This window comes from Convolutriloba macropyga, chromosome 6, assembly GCF_964194025.1.
Source record: "Convolutriloba macropyga chromosome 6, txConMacr16.3, whole genome shotgun sequence".
NCBI classification, from domain to species: domain Eukaryota; kingdom Metazoa; phylum Xenacoelomorpha; order Acoela; family Convolutidae; genus Convolutriloba; species Convolutriloba macropyga.
In genome coordinates, this window is record NC_134473.1 from 36,089,948 (window position 1) to 36,113,948 (window position 24,001).

The 24,001-nt window shown below is 33.4% G+C and overlaps 1 protein-coding gene across 1 annotated transcript in view; it reads right to left on the minus strand.

The window, feature by feature from the left end:
- The window catches only part of LOC142341645 (putative acyl-CoA dehydrogenase 6), a 55,185-nt gene extending 31,420 nt beyond the window's left edge, over positions 1-23,765 (minus strand). Inside the window, exons 1-3 of the mRNA XM_075392758.1 lie at positions 23,241-23,765; positions 10,294-10,485; positions 9,632-9,859 (exon numbers count right to left, since the gene is read on the minus strand). Of these exons, the coding sequence (XP_075248873.1) occupies positions 9,632-9,859; positions 10,294-10,485; positions 23,241-23,673 (853 nt within the window). The 5' untranslated portion in view covers positions 23,674-23,765. The remainder of the gene's footprint in view (positions 1-9,631; positions 9,860-10,293; positions 10,486-23,240) is intronic.
- Between the last annotated feature and the right edge of the window lie 236 nt (positions 23,766-24,001).

Sequence of the window (24,001 nt, forward strand, 5' to 3'; positions counted from 1 at the left end):
TTTTGGTATCTGCTGACGCCAAAATCAAAATTTCAATCACAATTTGTCGTTTTCTATGGCATTTTCTTCCCTTTATGTTGGATATTATAAAATTTGACATCTTTGACACGATCGCGATCTTTACTAGCAGGAAGTATAGAGGATAGGAAAATGAACACCGATGACGATGAAAATTTCAAACGGGACAATTAACTGAGGGTTTCTTTCTGGGAGAAAGTGGAGTCCTTACACCATTCCGCAAACTTCCGAAAATTTGGCTCAATATTCTTCTTTTTAAAAAGTTGTCTGAATTAATTTTTCTGGGAAATGCCTATTTTGGTATAAGGAAAAGAGAACTTTGTCTTCAGTTATTAAAGATTAAAAAAAATTTATCGTCTACCGTCGTCATCTGATGTCTGCACTTTTCAGGCATTTTTGTTTTTTTTTGTACAGAAAAAATTTCTAAATTCTTTACCAAAATCCCATACGCTTTATTGAAAAAAATAAAAGACTTCTGAATTGCCCTTTGCAAGAAAAATAGCAAAAATCTGATATTTCTGACTACTTTAACCAATCTTGTCGAAAACATTGACATACAGACTGCTGAGATACTCCTCAATAGATAATATGAGTGCTATTTGTTGGTCGTCGATTTTTAAATGTTGCGAATTAAATCAACTCACTGACGTTTTAATTCCAATTTTGAGCAAATTTTATCCAAACTGCCATGAATTTAAGATTTTGTCATTGTGAACTATCTATAAGTTCTCTAACTTAACGGCTGATTAACTTCACACTCAATTTTGACTACTAACTATCCAGTTTGTTAAGAATTAGTTAAAATTTCCCCAGAAAATAAACATTGATATAAAAAACCAATAGACTTGAAAAATGCTCTTGTCAATAGTCAAAAACGTTAACTTTTATCGACATTGGCGAGCACTAACGATAACGCCAAATAAACCACTCAATTGGTTGCACGTTCTGATGCACACTAGGCAAATCATCTGAAAAGTAACTCACATTTTTAAACTCATAATCAATTATTTTTAAAATTATACATTTTCAAACCAGACCTTTAATAGACCACTAGATTTTTTGCGTTATATTCGGACTGTCAATTTTGACATAGGGTCTATAAAGAAAAAGCCAGAAAAAAGCATTTTTAAAATGATATTCGAAATCAAAAACTCAAATCTAATAATCAACAATGAGGGCATATAAGTTTGACACTACTTAGATGCACACTAATAACAGAAAAATGTTCATAAAATTTGAAGTTTTATAAGTTCAGAAGTCATTTTTTTGAGTGAGGTAAGTCCCGCAATTGACCTAAAAGCAGAAATAACGTCACGAAAACAAATTTTAACCGCAAAGCAGTAGAGGTCACTGAAGTCATTGAAAAAGTCAATTCCAGGAAGTCAGGGCGTAAGAATCATCGATGGAGACGACGAATTAAAAAAACCACGATGTCCCCAATAATAGCCGCTATCGCTTCGCGGCTATTAAAAAAGAAATTGGTTAACTAATTGAGGAACGTTAACCATTTTGGTTATCTTCAGCATATTTAAAAAATTTATCTTCTTGAATAATTCTCACAACTTTGTGGCGAATTCTCCGGGTTGTTTTATCAACCAAAGTGAGCAGTTAACGCTCTCTAGAAATCTCACCTGGAAGTCTGAAGTTTCAATATTCTGGGTTTCGGCATCTGCTGACGCCAAAATCAAAATTTCAATCACAATTTGTCGTTGTCTATAACATTTTCTTCGCTTTATGTTGGTTATTATAAAATTTGATATCTTCGACATGATCGCAATCTTTGCTAGCAGGAAGTAAGCTGGCTGTGCCATTTCTACGGGCTCTTTTTATAATTCTCTGCAAAGAAATAATCGATTTCGTGCAAGTAGGTTTGCTTAGAACTTTTGTTTGCTTAGAGGATAGGAAAATGAACATCGATGACGATGAAAAATTCAAACGGAAAAATTATCTGAGGGTTTCTTTCTGGGAGAAAGTGGAGCCCTTACACCATTCCGCAAACTTCCGAAAACTGGGCTCAATATTCTTCTTTTTAAAAAGTTGTCTGAATTAATTTTTCTGGGAAATGACTATTTTGGTATAAGGAAAAGAGAACTTTGTCTTCAGTTATTAAAGATTAAAAAAAAATTATCGTCTACCGTCGTCATCTGATGTCTGCACTTTTCAGGCATTTTTGTTTTTTTTGTACAGAAAAAATTTCTAAATTCTTTTACCAAAATCCCATACGCTTTATTGAAAAAAATAAAAGACTTCTGAATTGCCTTTTGCAAGAAAAATAGCAAAAATCTGATATTTCTGACTACTTTAACCAATCTTGTCGAAAACATTGACATACAGACTGCTGAGATACTCCTCAATAGATAATACGAGTGCTATTTGTTCGTCGTCGATTTTTAAATGTTGCGAATTAAATCAACTCACTGACGTTTTAATTCCAATTTTGAGCAAATTTTATCCAAACTGCCATGAATTTAAGATTTTGTCATTGTGAACTAACTATAAGTTCTCTAACTTAACGGCTGATTAATTTCACACTCAATTGTGACTACTAACAATCCAGTTTGTTCAGAATTAGTTAAAATTTCCCCAGAAAATAAACATTGATATAAAAAACCAATAGATTGAAAAATGCTCTTGTCAATAGTCAAAAACGTTAACTTTTATCGACATTGGCGAGCACTAACGATAATGCCAAATAAACCACTTAATTGGTTGCACGTTCTGATGCACACTAGGCAAATCATCTGAAAAGTAACTCACATTTTTAAACTCATAATCAATTATTTTTAAAATTATACATTTTCAAACCAGACCATTAATAGACCACTAGATTTTTTGCGTTATATTCGGACTGTCAATTTTGACATAGGGTCTATAAAAAAAAGCCAGAAAAAAGCATTTTTAAAATGATATTCGAAATCAAAAACTCAAATCTAATAATCAACAATGAGGGCATATAAGTTTGACACTACTTAGATGCACACTAATAACAGAAAAATGTTCATAAAATTTGAAGTTTTATAAGTTCAGAAGTCATTTTTTTGAGTGAGGTAAGTCACGCAATTGACCTAAAAGCAGAAATAACGTCACGAAAACAAATTTTAACCGCAAAGCAGTAGAGGTCACTGAAGTCATTGAAAAAGTCAATTCCAGGAAGTCAGGGCGTAAGAATCATCGATGGAGACGACGAATTAAAAAAAACCACGATGTCCCCAATAATAGCCGCTATCGCTTCGCGGCTATTAAAAAAGAAATTGGTTAACTAATTGAGGAACGTTAACCATTTTGGTTATCTTCAGCATATTTAAAAAATTTATCTTCTTGAATAATTCTCACAACTTTGTGGCGAATTCTCCGGGTTGTTTTATCAACCAAAGTGAGCAGTTAACGCTCTCTAGAAATCTCACCTGGAAGTCTGAAGTTTCAACATTCTGGGTTTCGGCATCTGCTGACGCCAAAATCAAAATTTCAATCACAATTTGTCGTTGTCTATAACATTTTCTTCGCTTTATGTTGGTTATTATAAAATTTGATATCTTCGACATGATCGCGATCTTTTCTAGCAGGAAGTAAGCTGGCTGTGCCATTTCTACGGGCTCTTTTTATAATTCTCTGCAAAAAAAATAATCGATTTCGTGCAAGTAGGTTTGCTTAGAACTTTTGTTTGCTTAGAGGATAGGAAAATGAACATCGATGACGATAAAAAATTCAAACGGAACAATTAACTGAGGGTTTCTTTCTGGGAGAAAGTGGCGTCCTTACACCTTTTCGAAAACCTTGTTCAATATTCTTATTAAAAAGGTGTCTGAATAAACGTTGCTGGGAAATGCCTATTTTGGTATAAGGGAAAGAGAATTTTGTCTTCAGTTAATAAGAATTTAAAAAAAAAATTGTTTTCTTTATTTCACGTCTACCGTCGTCATCTGATGTCTGCACTTTTTAGGCATTTTTGTTTTTTTTGTACAGAAAAAATTTCTAAATTCTTTACCAAAATCCCATACGCTTTATTGAAAAAAATAAAAGACTTCTGAATTGCCTTTTGCAAGAAAAATAGCAAAAATCTGATATTTCTGACTACTTTAACCAATCTTGTCGAAAACATTGACATACAGACTGCTGAGATACTCCTCAATAGATAAGATGAGTGCTATTTGTTCGTCGTCGATTTTTAAATGTTGCCAATTAAATCAACTCACTGACCGTTTTAATTCCAATTTTTGAGCAAATTTTATCCAAACTGCCATGAATTTAAGATTTTGTCATTGTGAACTAACTATAAGTTCTCTAACTTAACGGCTGATTAATTTCACACTCAATTTTGACTACTAACAATCCAGTTTGTTCAGAATTAGTTAAAATTTCCCCAGAAAATAAACATTGATATAAAAACCAATTGACTTGAAAAATGCTCTTGTCAATAGTCAAAACGTTGACTTTTATCGAGTAACTCAAAAATAGTTTTAAACTTAAATCATTTATTTTTGAAATTACACGTTTTCAAATGACATTGATGCATGTTAACTCCGTCAAAGCTACCATAGGCCCAATTTGACAAAAATTCAAGTAACCAAAAACGGTTCTAGGAATGTTGTCAAAAACAACTGATTTCAAAATAAAATTAAAAGAGGAGTCATGTTTTCCGTTGTCACTTTTATTTTTTTCACTAAAGTGAGCCAACGCGTTCAATTTTACATTAAACAAGAAGGCTCAGTAATGTGCGTTCGCACATAGTTATCCGACCCCGCTCACCCACATTCTTGAATCATTTGGCTACCAAATGACGGAGATATAGAAAACGTTCAAAAATACATATCGTTCAACAAACCACAAATGGAATAAAATAAAGCCACGTTAGATGGCCGATGAAACTTGCTGTCAATAGGACTGACTACTAGAAAAGAGAATCTTAAAAATCAAATAACAAACAATAATTCTGACTAAAACTCGATTTCTATATTTTAAAAAAATAATAGCACGATCAAACGCGAATCAGATAAAATGTAAACAAAACAAATTGACATACACTTCATTAGAAAAGACATGGGACCTGTCCTCTATGCGACTGGTTAACAGGTTGACAAAAAAAAGCCAAAAGAGGCGAAGTTCAGAAAAAAAGTTTCTACGTTTGGAAAATTAACTTCAAAGTGATTAAAATCATTCGATATTAAATGAAATAACAAAAAAACTCATTTACATCTCGGGAGCAATAGAGACCTGTCATTATTTAGTGTACGTCATACGACTACTAAAAGAAAGACAAATACCAGCAAAAAGATTTCAATTAAACTTTGCGCGAAAAAGGGAGTGAGGCTCTTAAAAAACCTTAAGGTTGTCACTAAAAACATTATAAAAATTCAATTGCGCAGTATTTCAAATTCAATGAGACCTACATTTAATGTTATTATTTAAAACAAAGGTCCATAAAATACATAAAACCTCAACCATTCTTATGAAATCACGTAGTAACAAAGCCGAGAAAAAACTGTTGCAACTAAATTTTAGCTCACCGAAGGAATTAACGCAATTGTTCAAAGCCAATGGGACCTACCATTAAGGTTGTTATTAAAAAAAAACAAAAATACTGTAAATAGTATATATAAAAAATAATTATTATATCAAATATCGTACTAAAAAAGCCGGGAAACAAATTTTTGAAACTAAAACCTTCAGAGAGATTAAATTATAGCTAACTGGAATCGAGTAGTGACCTCTGTCTTTATTTCCGAATTACGGCTGTTATTAAGGAGACTAAGTCGCAAGACAACAAAATAACGAGAAATACAGGCAGAAAAGCTTCACAATCAATTTCCGATACCAGAAGGTTTAAGGCAATTATCTGCAACAAATGTAAATCATCACGTACTTCTCATCTGAACATCAACGGGTCTCCCTTATAAAAGGACTGCGTAAAAATTACAACAGAACGAAACCCAAAAATGAGATCAAAAAGGAGACAGTTCAAAAACTCGTTTGAACTCAGTTGAAAATTCATTTAAAAGTCAATATCACAATTAGCTATATACTGAAATCTTTAAGTAGGTTCAGCTATACATGCCGGGGAAAAGAAATGAGAAATATCACTATCACACTATCGGGTATATGTCATACAACAACAAAAACAAAGACTAACAGGCAAAGTTTTTAAGAACCGACTAGATTTTAAGAGAGAACTGTGTGAAAGCATTGTTTAGGTCAATTATACCTCATACAGCAGCCAATTGGATCTTTGATTATCACGACCAAATCACTGGACTACAAAACGAATAACAACAAAAAGCAAAACATAAGACCTCCAAAAAATTTTACGAAATTATTTGGTCAGAGCCATAAAAACCGTCAGGTTAACTCTGAAACCATAAAAACTGAAAGTGCAAAATTCAAAAGAAAAGTTTCCACATTTCGCAGTACAGAAAATGTTCAAAAACATTTTTTGTCTCTGGATATTTGTCATGTAACCCAAGACTTAAGAAAGCTTCGTTGGCCAGTAAGGATTGTTAAATTCAGAAAAGGACAAAAATAATCAAAAATCTTAAAAACAATTGCAATTTTAAAATCTTGCTAAAAATCGTAATATTAATATCTTCAGATAGATTTAAACGGTTTTAAAAGATGTAAGGTTTAAAACTTTAGAAAGAGCAAAAACTTAAAAATAAGAAACTTGGTTGATAGAGGAGGCACTCAGAGACAAGCAAAACAATGACAAAAACTATTTTTTGTCTCTGGAGTTATGTCAAGGAACCCATCTGCAAGACTTGAAAAGCTTCGTTGGCCAGTAATGATTATCAAACTAAAAAAGGACCAAAAATATTCAAAAACTTTGAAAACAATCGCAAACTTTAAGAAAATCTTCAAAACCATTTCATTGTCTCAAGTGACTATCCAGTATGCCTATTTCAAGCCTTAAGCGGCTTCATTGGCTAATAAAGATCCATACACTTGGTACATGAAAAAAAAGTTTCAAAAATTTTTCAAAATTATCAAATAATTTAGATAATTTGAGTCATTAAAATAATGATAACCATTCCATTAACTCTAGAAACTAAGCAAAAGCTTAGCATCAAAACCTCGAAGCAGGTTTCTTGGCTCTTGAGGCTGGAGAAACCTTAAAAAAAGACAAACAATTTCAAAAAACATGAAGATTGCCAAAAATTTTTCAAAAAATGCTAAAACTCGTTAAGTGTTAAAATATTTAAAAACACTCCCTTGCATCTAGAAAATATACAATCAATTGTTATCAAACTCTAGAGGACGTTCCCTGGTTCTTGAGGCTAGATAAACCTATAAAATGACAAAAAATTGTCAAAAAACTTGAAAAAATTGCAAGTTTAATAAAACAAGTCGATAAAATATGTGATATTAAAAAGGTTACAAACCATTCCATTACAACTAGAAACAATGCAGCCACCTATTATCAAACCTTTAAGCAGATTTTCTAAACCCTGAGGCTGAAATACCTTGAATAATTACAATAAATGTAAAAGAAAATTAAAAAATGCTATTTTTTTTCAAAAAAATGCTAAAATTCGTGATGTTAAAAAATTGAAAAAAATCCATTACCTCTAGAAACTTTACAGTAACCTATTATGAAACCCTAGAGGAGGCTCCTTGGCTCTTGAGGCTGGAAAAATCTAAAAAACGACAAAATTTTTCAAAACCTTGAAAAAATGTGCCTGTTTTTCCAAAAAAAAAAATGCAAAAATTCGCGATGTTGAAATGTTGAAACTATTCTATGACCACTAGAAACTGTGCAGTAACCTATTATCAAACCAGAGAGTGGGTTCCGTGGACATCTAGGATTGATAAAACTCAAAAAATGACAAACATTTTCAAAAGGCTTGAAAAAAATAGTGAAAATTTGAAAAAAATTTGCGTATCTTTGGCGAGCGCTTGTTCGTCAGTAGCTAGCCACGAGGGGGTGGGGGGTGCATTTGGGTGCTGATGGGGGTGGCAACAGCGCGGTGGGGGTTTGGGGCAATAGTGGGTGGGGGTCAACAGTTGGGGGGGGGGGGGTCTTCAACCTCTAAGAACCGCTCTTCACACCATAAGTATGTCTCCAAAACATTTTGAGCTGAAAGAGAGCTGAAAGGCTCTAAGAGCACTTAATTCCCACTGGGCGCTACCTGTTTATCCCGTTTTTCAGGACGAAAAGTCACAAGCGTCAGACGAAAAATCGGTCAAGCGAAAAATCGCATCAAAAAAGACCGACAGGACTAATATAATTGCTACAAACTTCGTTTGAGAGCAATTAAAAATTCGGTATTCAGCACTGGATGGACAGTAAAATTTATTTTGCTATCTTTGTGTTAAAAAAGAACCAAAATCAAAGATTCGAAGAAATATCGCCTATTGTTATAAAAATGTCAAATTATTGTTAATATCGCCAATATGGAACAAACTTTAACTGAAAATCAAAAACCCAATTAAGAGTCCAGAATTAAATTAACGCCGAATTAAAATCCTGACGGCGCAGAAAACGGAATATTTTGGTGAACATCGCAAACTCAACAAAAGAAAAGGACAAATCGCCAAAAATCCGTTTCGGAAAAGTTAAATATTTAGAAAACGCCTCGCGTAAAAAACAGATAAACGCAAAGACTGATTTCACAAAAAGCCCACAAACTCCGATCAAAGATCCAAAAAATACACTAACTTCTGAAAAAAGCAAAATTAACTAAAAAAATTGAGAAATATGAGCCGCTTTTGCGAGTACATTTTTTAGTAGTAGCTCCAAAACACTAACATCAATTTCAGAGGGTGACATATTACTGCCGCTTCGAACAAAAAAATTCAACAGAAAGCCAAGCTACAGGCAAACCAATGAAACAAATTAATGAGAAAATGGCTAAAAACGTTACGTGCCATCCTCTCGAAAAAACTTTTCAAAGTCGAAAAGACATTCAGTCAACGCAGTGCAAGAAAAAACCCTCTCGCTCTCTCACGCTTTCAGTTTAAAACACAGGAAAAGACTGTTTTTTTTTCTAGGTTAAACGCTATTCAAAATTTCACGCTCTGTCCTCTCGTTGACAAAAAGTTGAGCGAAGATTGAGAATGTGATGGGTGGAAACATTATATGCTTCAATACAAAACCGGGCCGAGCCCTCCATGTTTCCTTTAAAAAACCAAGCTGTTTTTATCGTTTCCCTTCTGATGAAATATAGCAACGGTTTAATAAGTTTGAAAGCATTTAAAAATGTGATAATAACAATAAAAAGCGTGTCTACTATTACATATTACAATAGTTAACTTATTTTAATCAATAACTTAATCTCAGGTGGAATATGAACTAATCAGACAAAAACCAATCAAAATTAGCTAATATGTTTCTCTGGGTGAACATGTCACGCAGGGTTTTTTCTTCTTCACTTTTAGATCAAAACGCTCTCCTAACAGATAGTGTCCAGTGTGCAGAAAAGACCATTAAGCAACCAAACTAGTCTTTGAGTCCTTAAAACCACGAGACAATTCAAAAACAATAACTAGGCTACCAAAGCACCCAATTTACAAAAATGTACCTTAATGAGTATGTTAGGCTCAACAGAATGGGAAGAGCAGCTTAACTTCGTCTTACATCAAAAAACGAAAATGAGTCTTGAAGTCGAGTAAGTAGCCTTCATACCAATAAGGTTTTCCTCAGGAACTCTGACGTTGTCGAAGTAAATCTGCGCCGTATCTGAACTGTCCATTCCCAACTTTTCAATCTTCTTTGCTTTCTGGACACCTTCAGAGTCAAGAGGAACACAGATGAGGGATTTGTTCAAGTGTTGAGGAGCGTCTGGTGGTCCAGTGTTGGCCAACATGCACATCCAGTCAGCCTGGATGCCGTTTGTTATCCACATTTTGTTGCCTGGGAAAAAAGGGCTTGGAAAAATAAACGAATGACAAAGCTGTTATTCATAAAATTTATTTGCAACGGTGTTAGATGTCTGACAATCGAATTAAAGAAGCAAACTTAGGAAAATTGGCAAATGCAAATATGTTCACTTAGTAATACGTCAAAGCTTTTTCTTAAAACCTCTTTACCAGGAATAAACAATAAAATCATTCTTGAACTAAAAATTCACGAACTGTATTATCATTTTTTTTTAAATTTTTTTATGTGCAACGAATCATTATCAGACTTTCTGAGGCACAAAGCAATGACTATTCAGTATTCTGCTATGAACATGAAGTTTGGAGCAAAAATATAATAAAGCAGTCGAAAGAAAACAAAAGCACAAAATTAAAACATTTCCATTATCTCATTTTGCCTGTGCTAACAAATATCAAAAACTGACCTACCTGTTATATAGTAATACCCATCCCTTTTCTTAGCTGTAGTCACAATACTCGCCACGTCGCTCCCTCCACCCTGCTCACTTACTCCGATACAAGCCACCATATCTCCTGCTATTGAGGGTGATAAGAATTTCTCCTTCAGTAAATCAGAGCCAAAGTGCGCCAAGGCTGGAGTGGCCATGTCCGACTGAACGCCTTAACGAATTAAAATTTATATAATATTTTATTACTATCTTAGATAATTAACCGATTTCTCATTAAAATCATAATCTACGCAAGCCAAAATCAAAATTGATTAAATTATCAGGCCAAAAATAGTGTAAATAAAATTGGATTGAAAAGCCACAAGACGTCAAGCAAGCGTGATAAAGGTCACCCGAAAAGACAAACGGTTCAGCGAAAAGTGTGAACAAAAGACCAGTGACTACAATAATTGCCTCAAACTTCGCCCCAGAGCAAATAAAATATTGGATCGAAAAAATTTAAAATCATCTCCGAATAGAAAAAAGACATCCTGTAGTTAATTTTGAAATTGATTCAAACAAGGACGAGGCTCGATAATGTGCCGACTCACAATGTTTTGACCGTGAGTAATTAAATATTTCGCTCAATTTTTGCCAACCAGAAGACAGAGGGCAATTTCTATATGCCGAAAAATTTCAGTACTGTTAATTCATTTTAAAATAGATCAATTAAGTTAGATCTTCTCTTGCCGACATAATGCTTTTCCAAACATTTCCTATAGAAATCAAAAGCTGAAAACAAAACGGTACCTCCCAAGAAACAACAATACCAGAATTTTCACTAGTGGCCGGTCCTCTTTTTGAGGAAAGAGAACAATGCTAGTTTATGCTCATTTTATATGCAAAAAACAATATTCAGAAAAAAGATTAACGGAACAGCATCAGTTTATATTTAAGTCTAACGAATCGGCTCGGTATTGTGCGATGGCACATAAGGTTCCGACCCCGCCCACCCACAATTTTGGCATAATTGTCTACCAAATGAGGAACAGATAGAAAACCCAAAAATTATTTTTTGGGAATCCCAACAAACCCAAAAAAGCCCAAGTATTTTTCAAAAGAATTGTGTATGAACGATAAGATAGCCTCCAAATCAAACAACTCAGTGGAGTAAAAATTGAAGCAATAGATTGCTGTGATATGCCAATATTAAGAAAGCGAGTCAAGACGAACAGCAAAATCAAACAACAACAACAACAAACATTAATTACATCAAAAACTTTATGTCCGTTTTAAAAATCAAAATTTAATAACAAAGTCAGCATACCGTCAGATGAACCTAAAACTAAACAAAATAACTTATAAATCACCAGAAAAGATATGGATCAGTCCATAAAAAGGTTTGGTAACAATTAGACAAAAAAGAACAAAAACAGTAAAGTTAAAAAATTAGCTTATTTTTCTTAAACAATTAACTTAAAAGTAATGAAAACCATTAAAAATCATTAGTAAATTATCCCAAAGGGTTACGATTACCAATGCTTCTATAGAAGGGCATTAGGATCTGTCCTTATTCATTTTCATTAAGCGGCTAAAAAGAACAACAAAAAAACAACAAACAAAAATTCAATTGAAACTTGCCAGAAAACGCTGTCAAAACCGTCAAGCCATATTTTGGCCCTCAAAATATATTCGATTCCGCCTTACACCAATAATAAAGTATGTGGCCATTTATTAGTGAGACTAGGTAACAAGTAGACAAAAAAGAGAAAAGGGCAAAAGTATGTAATAATTTTGACTTTTTTTCGAAAGAAAATTATATCCAAAGTCATGAAAGACATTAATTACAAAATTAAATTTTTTAATAGGGTCGTTTATTCATCCAAAAGAAGCCTTTGAGACCTGCAATTATCCAGAATATGGCTTGCGTCTACAAAAAGAACGTACAATAAGACAAAAATCAAATTTACTTTTTTGTGAAAAACCGGTGTCGAAGTCAGTAAGGTCATAACGCATTCTTTAAAAAAACAGATTTTGGGACATCAATCCCTTTTGACATGTTCCCTTGACACCCATAATGTCATATTTGACCTGTAATTAAAGGAGATTAGGTAAAAAAGGAAAAATAAAAAGAACATACTTGCGAAGTTAAAAAGTTTTTTCTTTAGTTTTGGAAAACGATTGCTTTCAAAGTCATGAAAGCCATCAGCTATCTATTATTATCAGAATATTGGCTCATCTATTCGTTCATGAAAAGCCAGTGAAACCCATCACTATACAGGAAGTTTCACACGACCGAAACGACAAAGTAAAAATGACAGTTATTCAATATTCAAGACAAATATTCAATATTCAACAAATTCACTAAATTTCTTCAAGAAAATAGTGTCGAGGCCGTTAAAACGATAATCTATATCTTTTTTATTTTAATATTTTCAATCGTGCGATTTTAATATATTCAATCGTGCTTTATTTTGAACGGTAATAATGTGATATGAGAACTGTCAATAATGTGATAATGTGACTGGAAAACGTGAAAAACAGGCAAATGTAGAAAAACAAAAAAAAAATCTGAAATCTAGTAGTATCAAAGCCAGAAAACAATAAATTCAGGCTTAAAACCACAATCGAAAATAAATTTTAATTCAGTAGAATGAAGAAGCATTCTTTATTAGCCGACACTAAGCTATAAGTTGACCAAATTAAGAAAAAAATAGAGGAAAAGTTCATTAAGGCATTATTTCTTTAAAAATCAATTATTTTTAAAAGTCGAAACGATAATAAACATCCAAGTAAAAAACTAAATGCATTAGCTTGTAGCTGCTTAGAAAGCCAATTGGACCTATCACTCCTGAGCTTTGATTTGATATGTTCTGTTCTTTATTAATAAAAAAGGTCTTTCTTCAAAAAAAAAGACGGACTGATTACAATCGGAATTCTTTTTGGATTGTAACAGACCAAGCTTGGCCCAAAACTAGCCCTTCTAATGCTTATTGTCCGTTGGGAACAGTTGATTTTGTAAATGTTGTAGATATAGATAATTTGATAGTTGAAAACTCAAAAATAAATTCTGCATTTTTGATAATCAACGAGTAAAGTTAGCAAAAAACGGCAAGTTTTAATTACAGAGCACTCTCAGCGAAAGTTGAAGTAGGAATAGCCCCCTTCTGAGTCTACAAAGATTGAATTAGTGTTGTTTGCGGGTAAACTGTCGGCAAAGGTAATCAAAGTGGACTAAAGTAGCTTATTTCCTGCTGTTTTTGAAAGGCTGAATTTTAAAATATTTATCCAGAGTTTTAGATCAAAAAAATTAAATCAGAAGAATCAACAAAGATTTTTTGTCTTTAAAAATGAAATCAACTACACTATTCTTAAAAAAATTTAACAAATTTTGGAAAAAATTGACGAAAAATTAGGCAAAAATTTCGGAAAAGGTGAATAAAAACATCGTGAATTCACTCTACTTTTCTCAGAAGTTTAAACCTCGATAACTCCCTGTAGAAAACGAAAATTAACAAAATCTTTTTAATTCCATATTCTACGCTGGACGAGCTTCCTAATGATACCAGTCTCAACTCTCTACGATGAATATATCGATCGGCGAAAATTGACTGAACAAAAAAAAACCCTTTGAGTATATAGTTCCTCCCCCCTCAAGACGGGTCGGAACAAAAATATTCAAATCAATCAAATATCACAAGTTGCACCCAATTGAACACAAAACTATTGAACTTAAAAGGTGTAGATTTACAATCTACAGTGTACATCAATGACAATTGAAGTTCAAATGCTTCGACAGATGGAAAGGACATCTGCTAAACATCTTTCAAAGATAATTGACTTTTCAAGAAACATTGTGAGTTATTCAAAAATTACCAAGACACTTCTCAAAAGTTAAAACATCCTGACTCAAGGAACTATAAAAAGCCTGTGTTCAAGGCAAAATTTGGAGCTTTATTTTCGATTGCAACGAATTAAAATAATCAACCTAAAGTAAAGCAAAAACGAAGTACAGAATGTAATATAACAAAGAACTACTAAACACAACCCAAAATTCCCAAAATTCTCCAATGAGTTGCCGCGTTCAATGAAACCTACTTGGGATAAAGTGCGTCAACTGATCACTTTTGTTGATAAAACAATATTTCTTCTGCCAAAAAAATTTCGGCTATTTTATTCGTAAAATGGCTCTTCAATACTCCAAGATAGCACCACAACCAGAACAAAATAGTTATGCTACTTTATTCGGGAAATGGCTCTACAATATTCCAAGATGCCACAGCAACCACAACAAAACAGTTTTGCTGTATCATTCGGAAAAAAGCTCTATACTATTCCAAGATAGCACAACAACCAAAACCGACAATTCATTCAAAAAATTGATTTCCCTCAAAGTAGCACAAATGAAAAACATAAAGGATAAGATACTGCACACAAATAATAGAGAGAACTCTTAAAAATCATTTAGTTGCACATAGGATCTAACAGTAGAATAGTATTTTAGAGTATTTGATGATTAAAAATGCAAGCATACAGAAAATTGCAAAACGTCAGCAAAACCAAAAAACCCATAATAAATTGCACAAAGAGACTGCCATTTTATGCACTCTTCACTCAAAATAACTTGAAGGCATGAGCTCTTAAAAATATCCACAATTTAAAAGCAAAACAATTTTCCAATATCTACATTTCGAAAAAACTGAGAAAAATAGAAATTTCATGAGTAACTATTTTTTTGTATGAAGATAGCGTCCAATGGCGGTTTCTATTTACTGTACAAGCAAACATTTATTATTATAGCTGACCGAAAAAACTTCGAGTAGAGTGACACGTACTCACATGGCCTTATCTCCTGTCATTTTGAAAGTGAAAGTCATTTTTCAGAGTGAGGTAAGTTCTTAACCACACACATGAACAACGCCATTCTCCAAAAAGACTGAAAAATGACGCCACGCACGCAATTCAATTAAAAGTGCATGATCGCATGAACAAAAAGCAGATTTGAAGTGATTGTGACATGCGGTCGTAACAAAAATCCTTTGACGAAATGAAACAGAACCGGAAGAAATCCGCGAGCGACTCGAAGCGCCAGAACTTGAGAAGGAAAACCGTAATTACAGCTGGAACTACTACCTCTTGTCTCAAAACCTTGACTATTCATTTCAACAGATTTGATTTAAAAAAATGAAAGTTTCACAACTGTCGCCAAAAAATTTGAGCAATGACATGATGGGAGATAGTTTGTGAGAACAATAACAACATCATTCATTTACAAAAAAAAACGAACACCAAAACACATAAGACGGGCTCAAAACCGACAGGCTAAAAAACTGAGTGGAATACAAATTATCATGAGTAAACCAAGATGCTAATCTGATGAAGAATAGAACTCCACATTCAACTGTGCGACCCAAGATACACTGTGAAAGCATCAGGAGGGTATAATCCGTAGAAACTAACATTGTTCGAAAGGATTATTCAAAAGGAAAGGAACAGCAAGTTATATGATTCGAATACACCTAATGATTATTTGTGAAGTCACTAGTATTAACCTAAAAACATGGTATACTTCTCTCTTTTTGGAGATATCATAGCCTGAAAGATTTTAAAATTTTGCAGGCACAAAAATATTCGACAGAAGAGACAGAATATATTTTGACGGCAAAAAATCATTTCAAATCAAACCTCAGACCCCATAAGATTCGTAGAAATTAATTATCAGTTAAAAATTTAAACGGCATTTCAGCAAGTTCTCAGTGCAGCAATAGGTCAAATGAAATCAATTGCGAACAAAAAACTAAGAAAAACGCCAAAACCATCATTTTCTAATAACTGATATAGGCAGGGCTGATTAAACTATAGGCATCACAAAAATAATAGACCTGTATATGCTAAAATGCGGAGAATAGGGACAAACAAAACACAGAAAAACAAAAAGACTATATCTTGATTTTTGGAAGCTAAAAACCATATTGAGAAAAAATGTATCAATAATTACATTTCCTTAATTAGCATTCGAGGCTGAACAAAATTATCTAGCTGTCATATAGTATAGATTAAAATGCAGAAACATAGCTCAAAGTTTGCAAACAAAATAATTTTTTCAAAATTGAGATTACGAAACAAATTTCTGCAGAATTCCCAATACTGAACACCACAAAATAATTCATTCGAGATTTACAGAAAAATAGGATCCCTGACCGTGCACAAAAAGAACTTCTTGTAATTAAAACTAAAAAAAAGTAAGTTACCACAGGCATTGATTTTCCAAAAAATCTGCTTTATCAAGCAAAAATGAAGAAACTAATTAATAAACAGCAAAACTCGAATGGAAAATTGGGGAATATATAAAAAAAATTAAGAATTTAAAACGCAGTATTAGACCCTCAAAAACACCATGGTATCAATTGAGGTTCACGTATTAATACAGCATCTATTGAAAATTATTTACAAAAAAGGACTAAAATACATGCAATAAAAACTTGGTCAATTGGGAAGACAAAACGTCTAAAATTACAATAACTTTTGTCGTAAAACAGGTTATCTTCAAATCACATGATTAAATGAAAGTATTTGGTAGAAAAATTACACCTTATAACAAAAAATGTGAGCATTGACAATATTGAAACTAGCTAATATAAAAACCAGTACGACATCAATTAGAGACAAAAAAAAACAAAAAAAATTAAATCTAGAGACCGACTTTTGGCAGGAGACACTCACTGGGATATCTTAATACCGCAAACCATCAAATTACTAAAAACATATCTGGTAACGTTGAAAATTAGCCAACAATCTTTGGATGGAAAAATATTGACAGGCTCAAAAAAACTGACCGGGCTAAAAGTTGTCAAAGTAGTAATATTTAAAAAAAAATAGAGCTCCGCGAATCAACTCAACTCTGCGACTCAACTTAAAGGTAAGGCAGGTATGATTCTTAGAAACCAAATTTCTTTCTTCAAAAAAGACAACTCTGCTTAAGACGACAAGAAAACAATGACAAAAAATTTAAATAAACTTTTAATCCAAGTTTCTAAAAACAGTTTCTAAATCAGTCTTTAAATCCTAGTTTCTAAATCAGGCCAAGTTTCTAATACCAATTACAGCAAAGTTTAACTGTTATATTATATATGAAATCAATAGTAAATCAACATAGGTTTGAAGAATCTAACAAAAAAGAATGGAATTAAAACATTTTAACGAATAACAATCAGTGGAAGAACAACTCTAGGTCTGAGGAGTATTAAAGAATGATACATGCTAGAGTAAGGATGATACAAAAAACAAGAAGGATCCGGGAAACAAAAAACAAGAAGGATCCGAGAAAGATAACTCTAAATTGAAAATTTAACTTCAATGCGGTAAAAGCAATTAAAATATAAAGCTTAATTTAATTTATTCAACTGGAACTATGAGTTTTGTTTTTCATTTACTCTTTATGTACCCCCGCGATCTGACGATTACTTATTATTTACATTTCGGATTCCCGTTACTCGGATTCCCACAGATCAGCATCCACGCATTGAAAAGAAAATGGAACTCGGCCAAAAGCTTAAAATCCCGAAATCAGAAAATTATCATTTTCACAGCAAGATCCAACTAAAATGGCGATTAGAGGTTAACTACAATTGATCGCACCCTGCTGGTTTAAATAGAACACTGATTATTTGCGCACCACAGCTTTAAATAGTCTTATTCATCAAAAGCGTCCTTAGAACTTTCAGCTGAATCAATTTCAACTTTTGAGCTTCACAAAGACATTGAATAAATTTTGCTTTGGAAACTCCTTTGTCAAATGAAGAGACACAACCTTGATCGAAAGAAAAGTTAAAACAGAGTACACTTACCGGCTGATTACAACATTCATCAAAAACCATGAAAAATAATTAAATCGTAAGAATAACAGCAAATTATTCTTCGAAATTTCCCGTTTTAATGTATTAATTTAAATTCTCGCGCATCGTTTTTTCTCCATTTTGCAGAAAATAGTATCGCAAAATTGCTGCTGGGAGAGTGAAAAGAAGAGAATGCTAAACTTAGAATCTTTATTTACCCATGAATGAGTTGTCAGTCAACGCTATTTTCTGTGAAACCCGAAAGCTGTAGACTTCGCCAAACGGCAATAGAGCTATTTAATTCAAAACTTTTGGACAGTCTCAGAGGGAACTACATAACACGTAAAAGATATCGGTAACAAACTGACTCCAACTCATTGAATTATGTGCTTATTCCTGAACTGCTATGAGGGCCTACAACTCATTGCTATTTTTTCATTTTCTCATCGTCATTGCTATTTTTTCATAAACCCGAATCACATCCTTCTAATTGAATTTAGCTCATACTCCTCAACAGCTATGAGGGCCTACATCTCATTGCCGCGTCTGAGACAAAGCTGGTTTGCAGTGGAGCAGTAATCGTTGAGTCAAGTGATGCTGTTTCACAAGCTTTTAAGTTAGATAAGTAGATGTCACCTGGCCTGCATTTTGTCTCAAGTAAGATTTGACTGTTGACAAACCTCATGAAAAATTAGAATCAGTCCAAGTTTCTAAAACTAATTACAGCAAAGTCTAAGTAAGGCAGGTAACATTCTTAGATACCAAATTACCAAATTCAAAAAAAAACTTAAATTAAGAGGACTCATAAAAACACGAAAATTATTCTTCTGACGACATAGCGCTTACGAATTAGGACAAAACAAGATATATTTCTCTCTTGTTGAAGAGATCAGACAAAATGAATTCAAACATCTGCAAAAATTTATAGCTCGGAAAAAAAAGAACATAGTAGCACTCAAAAGCCGAAAATAGTTTAATACAAATCTAGTCCAAAATTTCTCGAATACTAAGTATCAGTCATAATTTCTACTACTAATTACAGCAAACTTTAAGTGCTACACAAATAAAATCAATAGCAAATCAACAAAAATTTGAAGAATCTAACAAAAAATGTTGGAATTAAAAATATTTAGCGAATAAAAATCAGTGGAAGAACAATTCTAGTTCTGAGGAGTATTCCAGAATGATATATGCCAGACTGAGGATAATAAAAAGAAAACATAAAATCCGAAAGATAAATCCATATTGAGAATTTAAATTGAATGCAGTAAAACCAATTAAAATAAGGATTTATTAAATTTATTCAACTGGAACTATGAGGTTTGTTTTTCATTTACTCTTTATGTACCCCGCGATCTGACGATTACTTATTATTTACATTTCGGATTCCCGTTACTCGGATTCCCACAGATCAGCATCCACGCATTGAAAAGAAAATGGAACTCGGCCAAAAGCTTAAAATCCCGAAATCAGAAAATTATCATTTTCACAGCAAGATCCAACTAAAATGGCGATTAGAGGTTAACTACAATTGATCGCACCCTGCTGGTTTAAATAGAACACTGATTATTTGCGCACCACAGCTTTAAATAGTCTTATTCATCAAAAACGTCCTTAGAACTTTCAGCTGAATCAATTTCAACTTTTGAGCTTCACAAAGGCATTGAATAAATTTTGCTTTGGAAACTCCTTTGTCAAATGAAGAGACACAACCTTGATCGAAAGAAAAGTTAAAACAGAGTACACTTACCGGCTGATTACAACATTCATCAAAAACCATGAAAAATAATTAAATCGTAAGAATAACAGCAAATTATTCTTCGAAATTTGCCGTTTTAATGTATTAATTTAAATTCTCGCGCATCGTTTTTTCTCCATTTTGCAGAAAATAGTATCGCAAAATTGCTGCTGGGAGAGTGAATCTCCTTCGTCAACTAAAATCTCACAAGCTTGATCGAATTAAAAGTTAATACTGAGTTCACTTACCAACTGAGTAGATCATCCGTTAAAAAAGTGGAAAAGAAGTTGAATCGTAAAAATAACAGCAAAATATTCATCAAAAACTTCCCGTTTTGATGTATTAGATTAAATTCTCGCGGGTCATTTTTCTCTATTTTGCAATACTTACAAAAAATAGTATCACAAAATTACTGCTGAAAATGTAAAGAGAAAAGAATGCCAAATTCAGAATCTTTGTTTACCCATCATTGGATTGGTTGACCCATCAATTTCTGAAAACCCGAAAGCTGTAAATTTTGCCCGTCGGTAATACAGCTAATTGACTCAGTTAATTGACTCAGTTAATTTTTGCACAGTCTCAGAGGGAACTACATAACACATAAAAGCTATCGGTACCAAACTGATTCCCACTCATTGAATTTTGTGCTTATTCCTAAATAGCTATGAAGGCCTGCACCTAATTGTCACATCTCAAACAAAGCTGGTCTGTAGAGAAGTAAGCTTGTATAACCTACAATTTTACCGTATTTGAACCTCTTTTTGAAATAGTAGCGGATCTAATATTTCAGAAAAAGAGAACAGTATCTGTCGAAACAGTGAACAGTTACTTAAATCGTAAGAACAACGTCAAATTATTTTTCAAAACTTCCCTTTTTGATTCATTAAGTAGAATTCTCACGCACCAAAATTAGTTTTTTTTTCTGTATTTTACAACCCTTAAAAATCGTTTTCGGAAAACTACTTCTGGGAGTCTAAAGAGAATAAAATAATCGCCTGTCATTGCTATTTTTTCATAAAACCGAAGGCTGGAAAATTCGCCAGTCGGCCAGCCTCAGCGGGAAAATTCATAACACTTAAAAGCTATCAGTAACAAACTGAATTCCAATCTCATTGAATTCTGCTCGTATTCCTCAAGATCTTCTCAAAGTTGAAAATCATTCAATGAACACAGCGTATGATCAAATAAACTTCTCTCACTTAGAAAAATTAGTTTATAAGAAAATTTTTCTTTCGCTTTTAGGTCAAACAGCCGTTTGAACAAATAGCACTTCCATTAAAAAAATCCTCAACAAAACCAAAACCAATACACCTCTTCGAGTCGTAAAAAGCAAAAGAAGGCCAATAATAGACTCAGCTATCGCTATGCGGCTATTAAAAACAAATAAACCGGAGAAGTAAAATGTTTAATTTTTGTAATTGAGGAGGCAGATGCCACATTCCGAGCGGCAAATGTCACGGCGACGCCCTTCAACGTGCGTCTGAAAAATTTGGTAACATTCAAAATCACGAGTTATCTTATCGTTGTTCAACAGTTAAAAATTCAAGCAATTGATGTTAAGTATTAAATATTCATAAATCCGCCGAGAAAAAAATGAAAGCAAATTTGCCAATTACTGCTGGAAATGTAAAGAGAAAAGAATGCCAAATTCAGAATCTTTGTTTACCCATCATTGGATTGGTTGACCCATCATTTTCTGAAAACCCGAAAGCTGTAAACTTTGCCCGTCGGTAATACAGCTAATTGACTCAGTTAATTGACTCAGTTAATTTTTGCACAGTCTCAGAGGGAACTACATAACACATAAAAGCTATCGGTACCAAACTGATTCCCACTCATTGAATTTTGTGCTTATTCCTAAATAGCTATGAAGGCCTGCACCTAATTGTCATATCTCAAACAAAGCTGGTCTGTAGAGAAGTAAGCTTGTATAACCTACAATTTTACCGTATTTGAACCTCTTTTTGAAATAGTAGCGGATCTAATATTTCAGAAAAAGAGAACAGTATCTGTCGAAACAGTGAACAGTTACTTAAATCATAAGAACAACGTCAAATTATTTTTCAAAACTTCCCTTTTTGATTCATTAAGTAGAATTCTCACGCACCAAAATTAGTTTTTTTCTGTATTTTACAACCCTTAAAAATCGTTTTCGGAAAACTACTGCTGGGAGTCTGAAGAGAATAAAACCGAAGGCTGGAAAATTCTTCAGTCGGCCAGCCTTAGCGGGAAAATTTATAACACTTAAAAGCTATCGGTAACAAACTGAATTCCAATCTCATTGAATTCTGTTCGTATTCCTCAAGATCTTCTCAAAGTTGAAAAGTCATTCAATGAACACAGCGTATGATCAAATAAACTTCTCTCACTTAGAAAAATTAGTTTATAAGAAAATTTTTCTTTCGCTTTTAGGTCAAACAGCCGTTTGAACAAATAGCACTTCCATTAAAAAAATCCTCAACAAAACCAAAACCAATACACCTCTTCGAGTCGTAAAAAGCAAAAGAAGGCCAATAATAGACTCAGCTATCGCTATGCGGCTATTAAAAACAAATGAACCGGAGAAGTAAAATGTTTAATTTTTGTAATTGAGGAGGCAGCTGCCACATTCCGAGCGGCAAATGTCACGGCGACGCCCTTCAACGTGCGTCTGAAAAATTTGGTAACATTCAAAATCACGAGTTATCGTTGTTCAACAGTTAAAAATTCAAGCAATTGATGTTAAGCATTAAACTTTCCTAAATCCGCCGAGAAAAAAATGAAAGCAAATTTGCCAATTACAGTTCTCAATCCCCGATCCAGAGGCTATTTAATGATACAACACGCAGCTTTTTCAGTTAATTAATCCAATCGGCAAAAATCGACAAATAAAAGCAAAAAAACTTCGCCTACAAACGGGGTTCGAAAAAAATTGAGACGAGCCTATATGAACGTGTCCGGACAAAACAGTCACAGACAAAATAGTCGCAAGAAAACAGACAAAACATTTCCAGGTCGAAAAATCTTAAATAAAATAATAAAACAATTGTAAATATAGTCTACAAACAACTAACAAACATAAATTATGAGTTCAGATTCTGAATGCATTGTTTTTTATTGATATGGATTTGGACTAAACCAAAATCTTGTTTCAAAACACATTATTTGGCAAAAACTATGTTATCGGCTTAATATTTGTTCAAAGAAATAGAATCGTATGAATAACTGAAGTGGTTTCTTTGTTAATTGATGTGCATAAGTTTGACTCTATATTTAGTTCGGACTATTTTTTCTGGGACTGTTTTGTCTGTTTTTTGGGACTATTTTGTCTGGTAATATTTTGCTATTTGGGACTGTTTTGTCTGGGACTGTTTCGTCGGTTTAAATATATGAAAGTTGGGTTTCCGCTGAACCGAAATAAACAGCAGTACAAACCAATGGCCATAGGTATAGCACCGCATGAACACTTTCCCAATTCCTCTGCAGCCGCGATCTCATAGCTGTATTCCAAACCCATTCCCCCGTACTCAACCGGTTTTGATATTCCCAGAAATCCTGCATCTCCCAATTTCTTAAACAACTCATGAGCTGGAAAAATCCCTTTGGCTTCCCATTCGTCGATATATGGTTCAATCTCTTTTTGGACTAGCTTTTGATACGACTCTCGTAATTCGATATGCTGTTCGGTGTACACATGCTCGGCTATCAGCGAAGGTTGAGGCAAGGCTTTGGGTCTTGGAATTACAGAGTCTGACGACTTGACGGTTGTCGGAGCAAATAAAGATAAGGCCGACGAGGTTGATAACGGTTTGATGAAATTGCGAACAATTTTAATCGGCAACGTGAAGTTAGATAACTTTGGTTTCATTCTTAGCTGAAAATTTGATCCGAGAAAGATATTTCTATATTGAGAATTTAACTCGAATGCAGTAAAAGTAATCAAAATATAACGAAGCTTTATTAAATTTATTCAAGTGGAACTATGAGGTTTGTTTTTCATTTACTCTGTATATGCATACCACTCTGATCTGACAATTATTTAATATCTACATTTCGAGATTCCCGTTAAATTAAAATTCCCACGGTCACAGATCAGCAACCACGCATTACAAAGAAAATGGAACTCGTCCAAGAGCTTAATAAAATCCCGAAATGGGAAAATTCTCATTTTCACGGCAAGAACCGACTAAAATGGC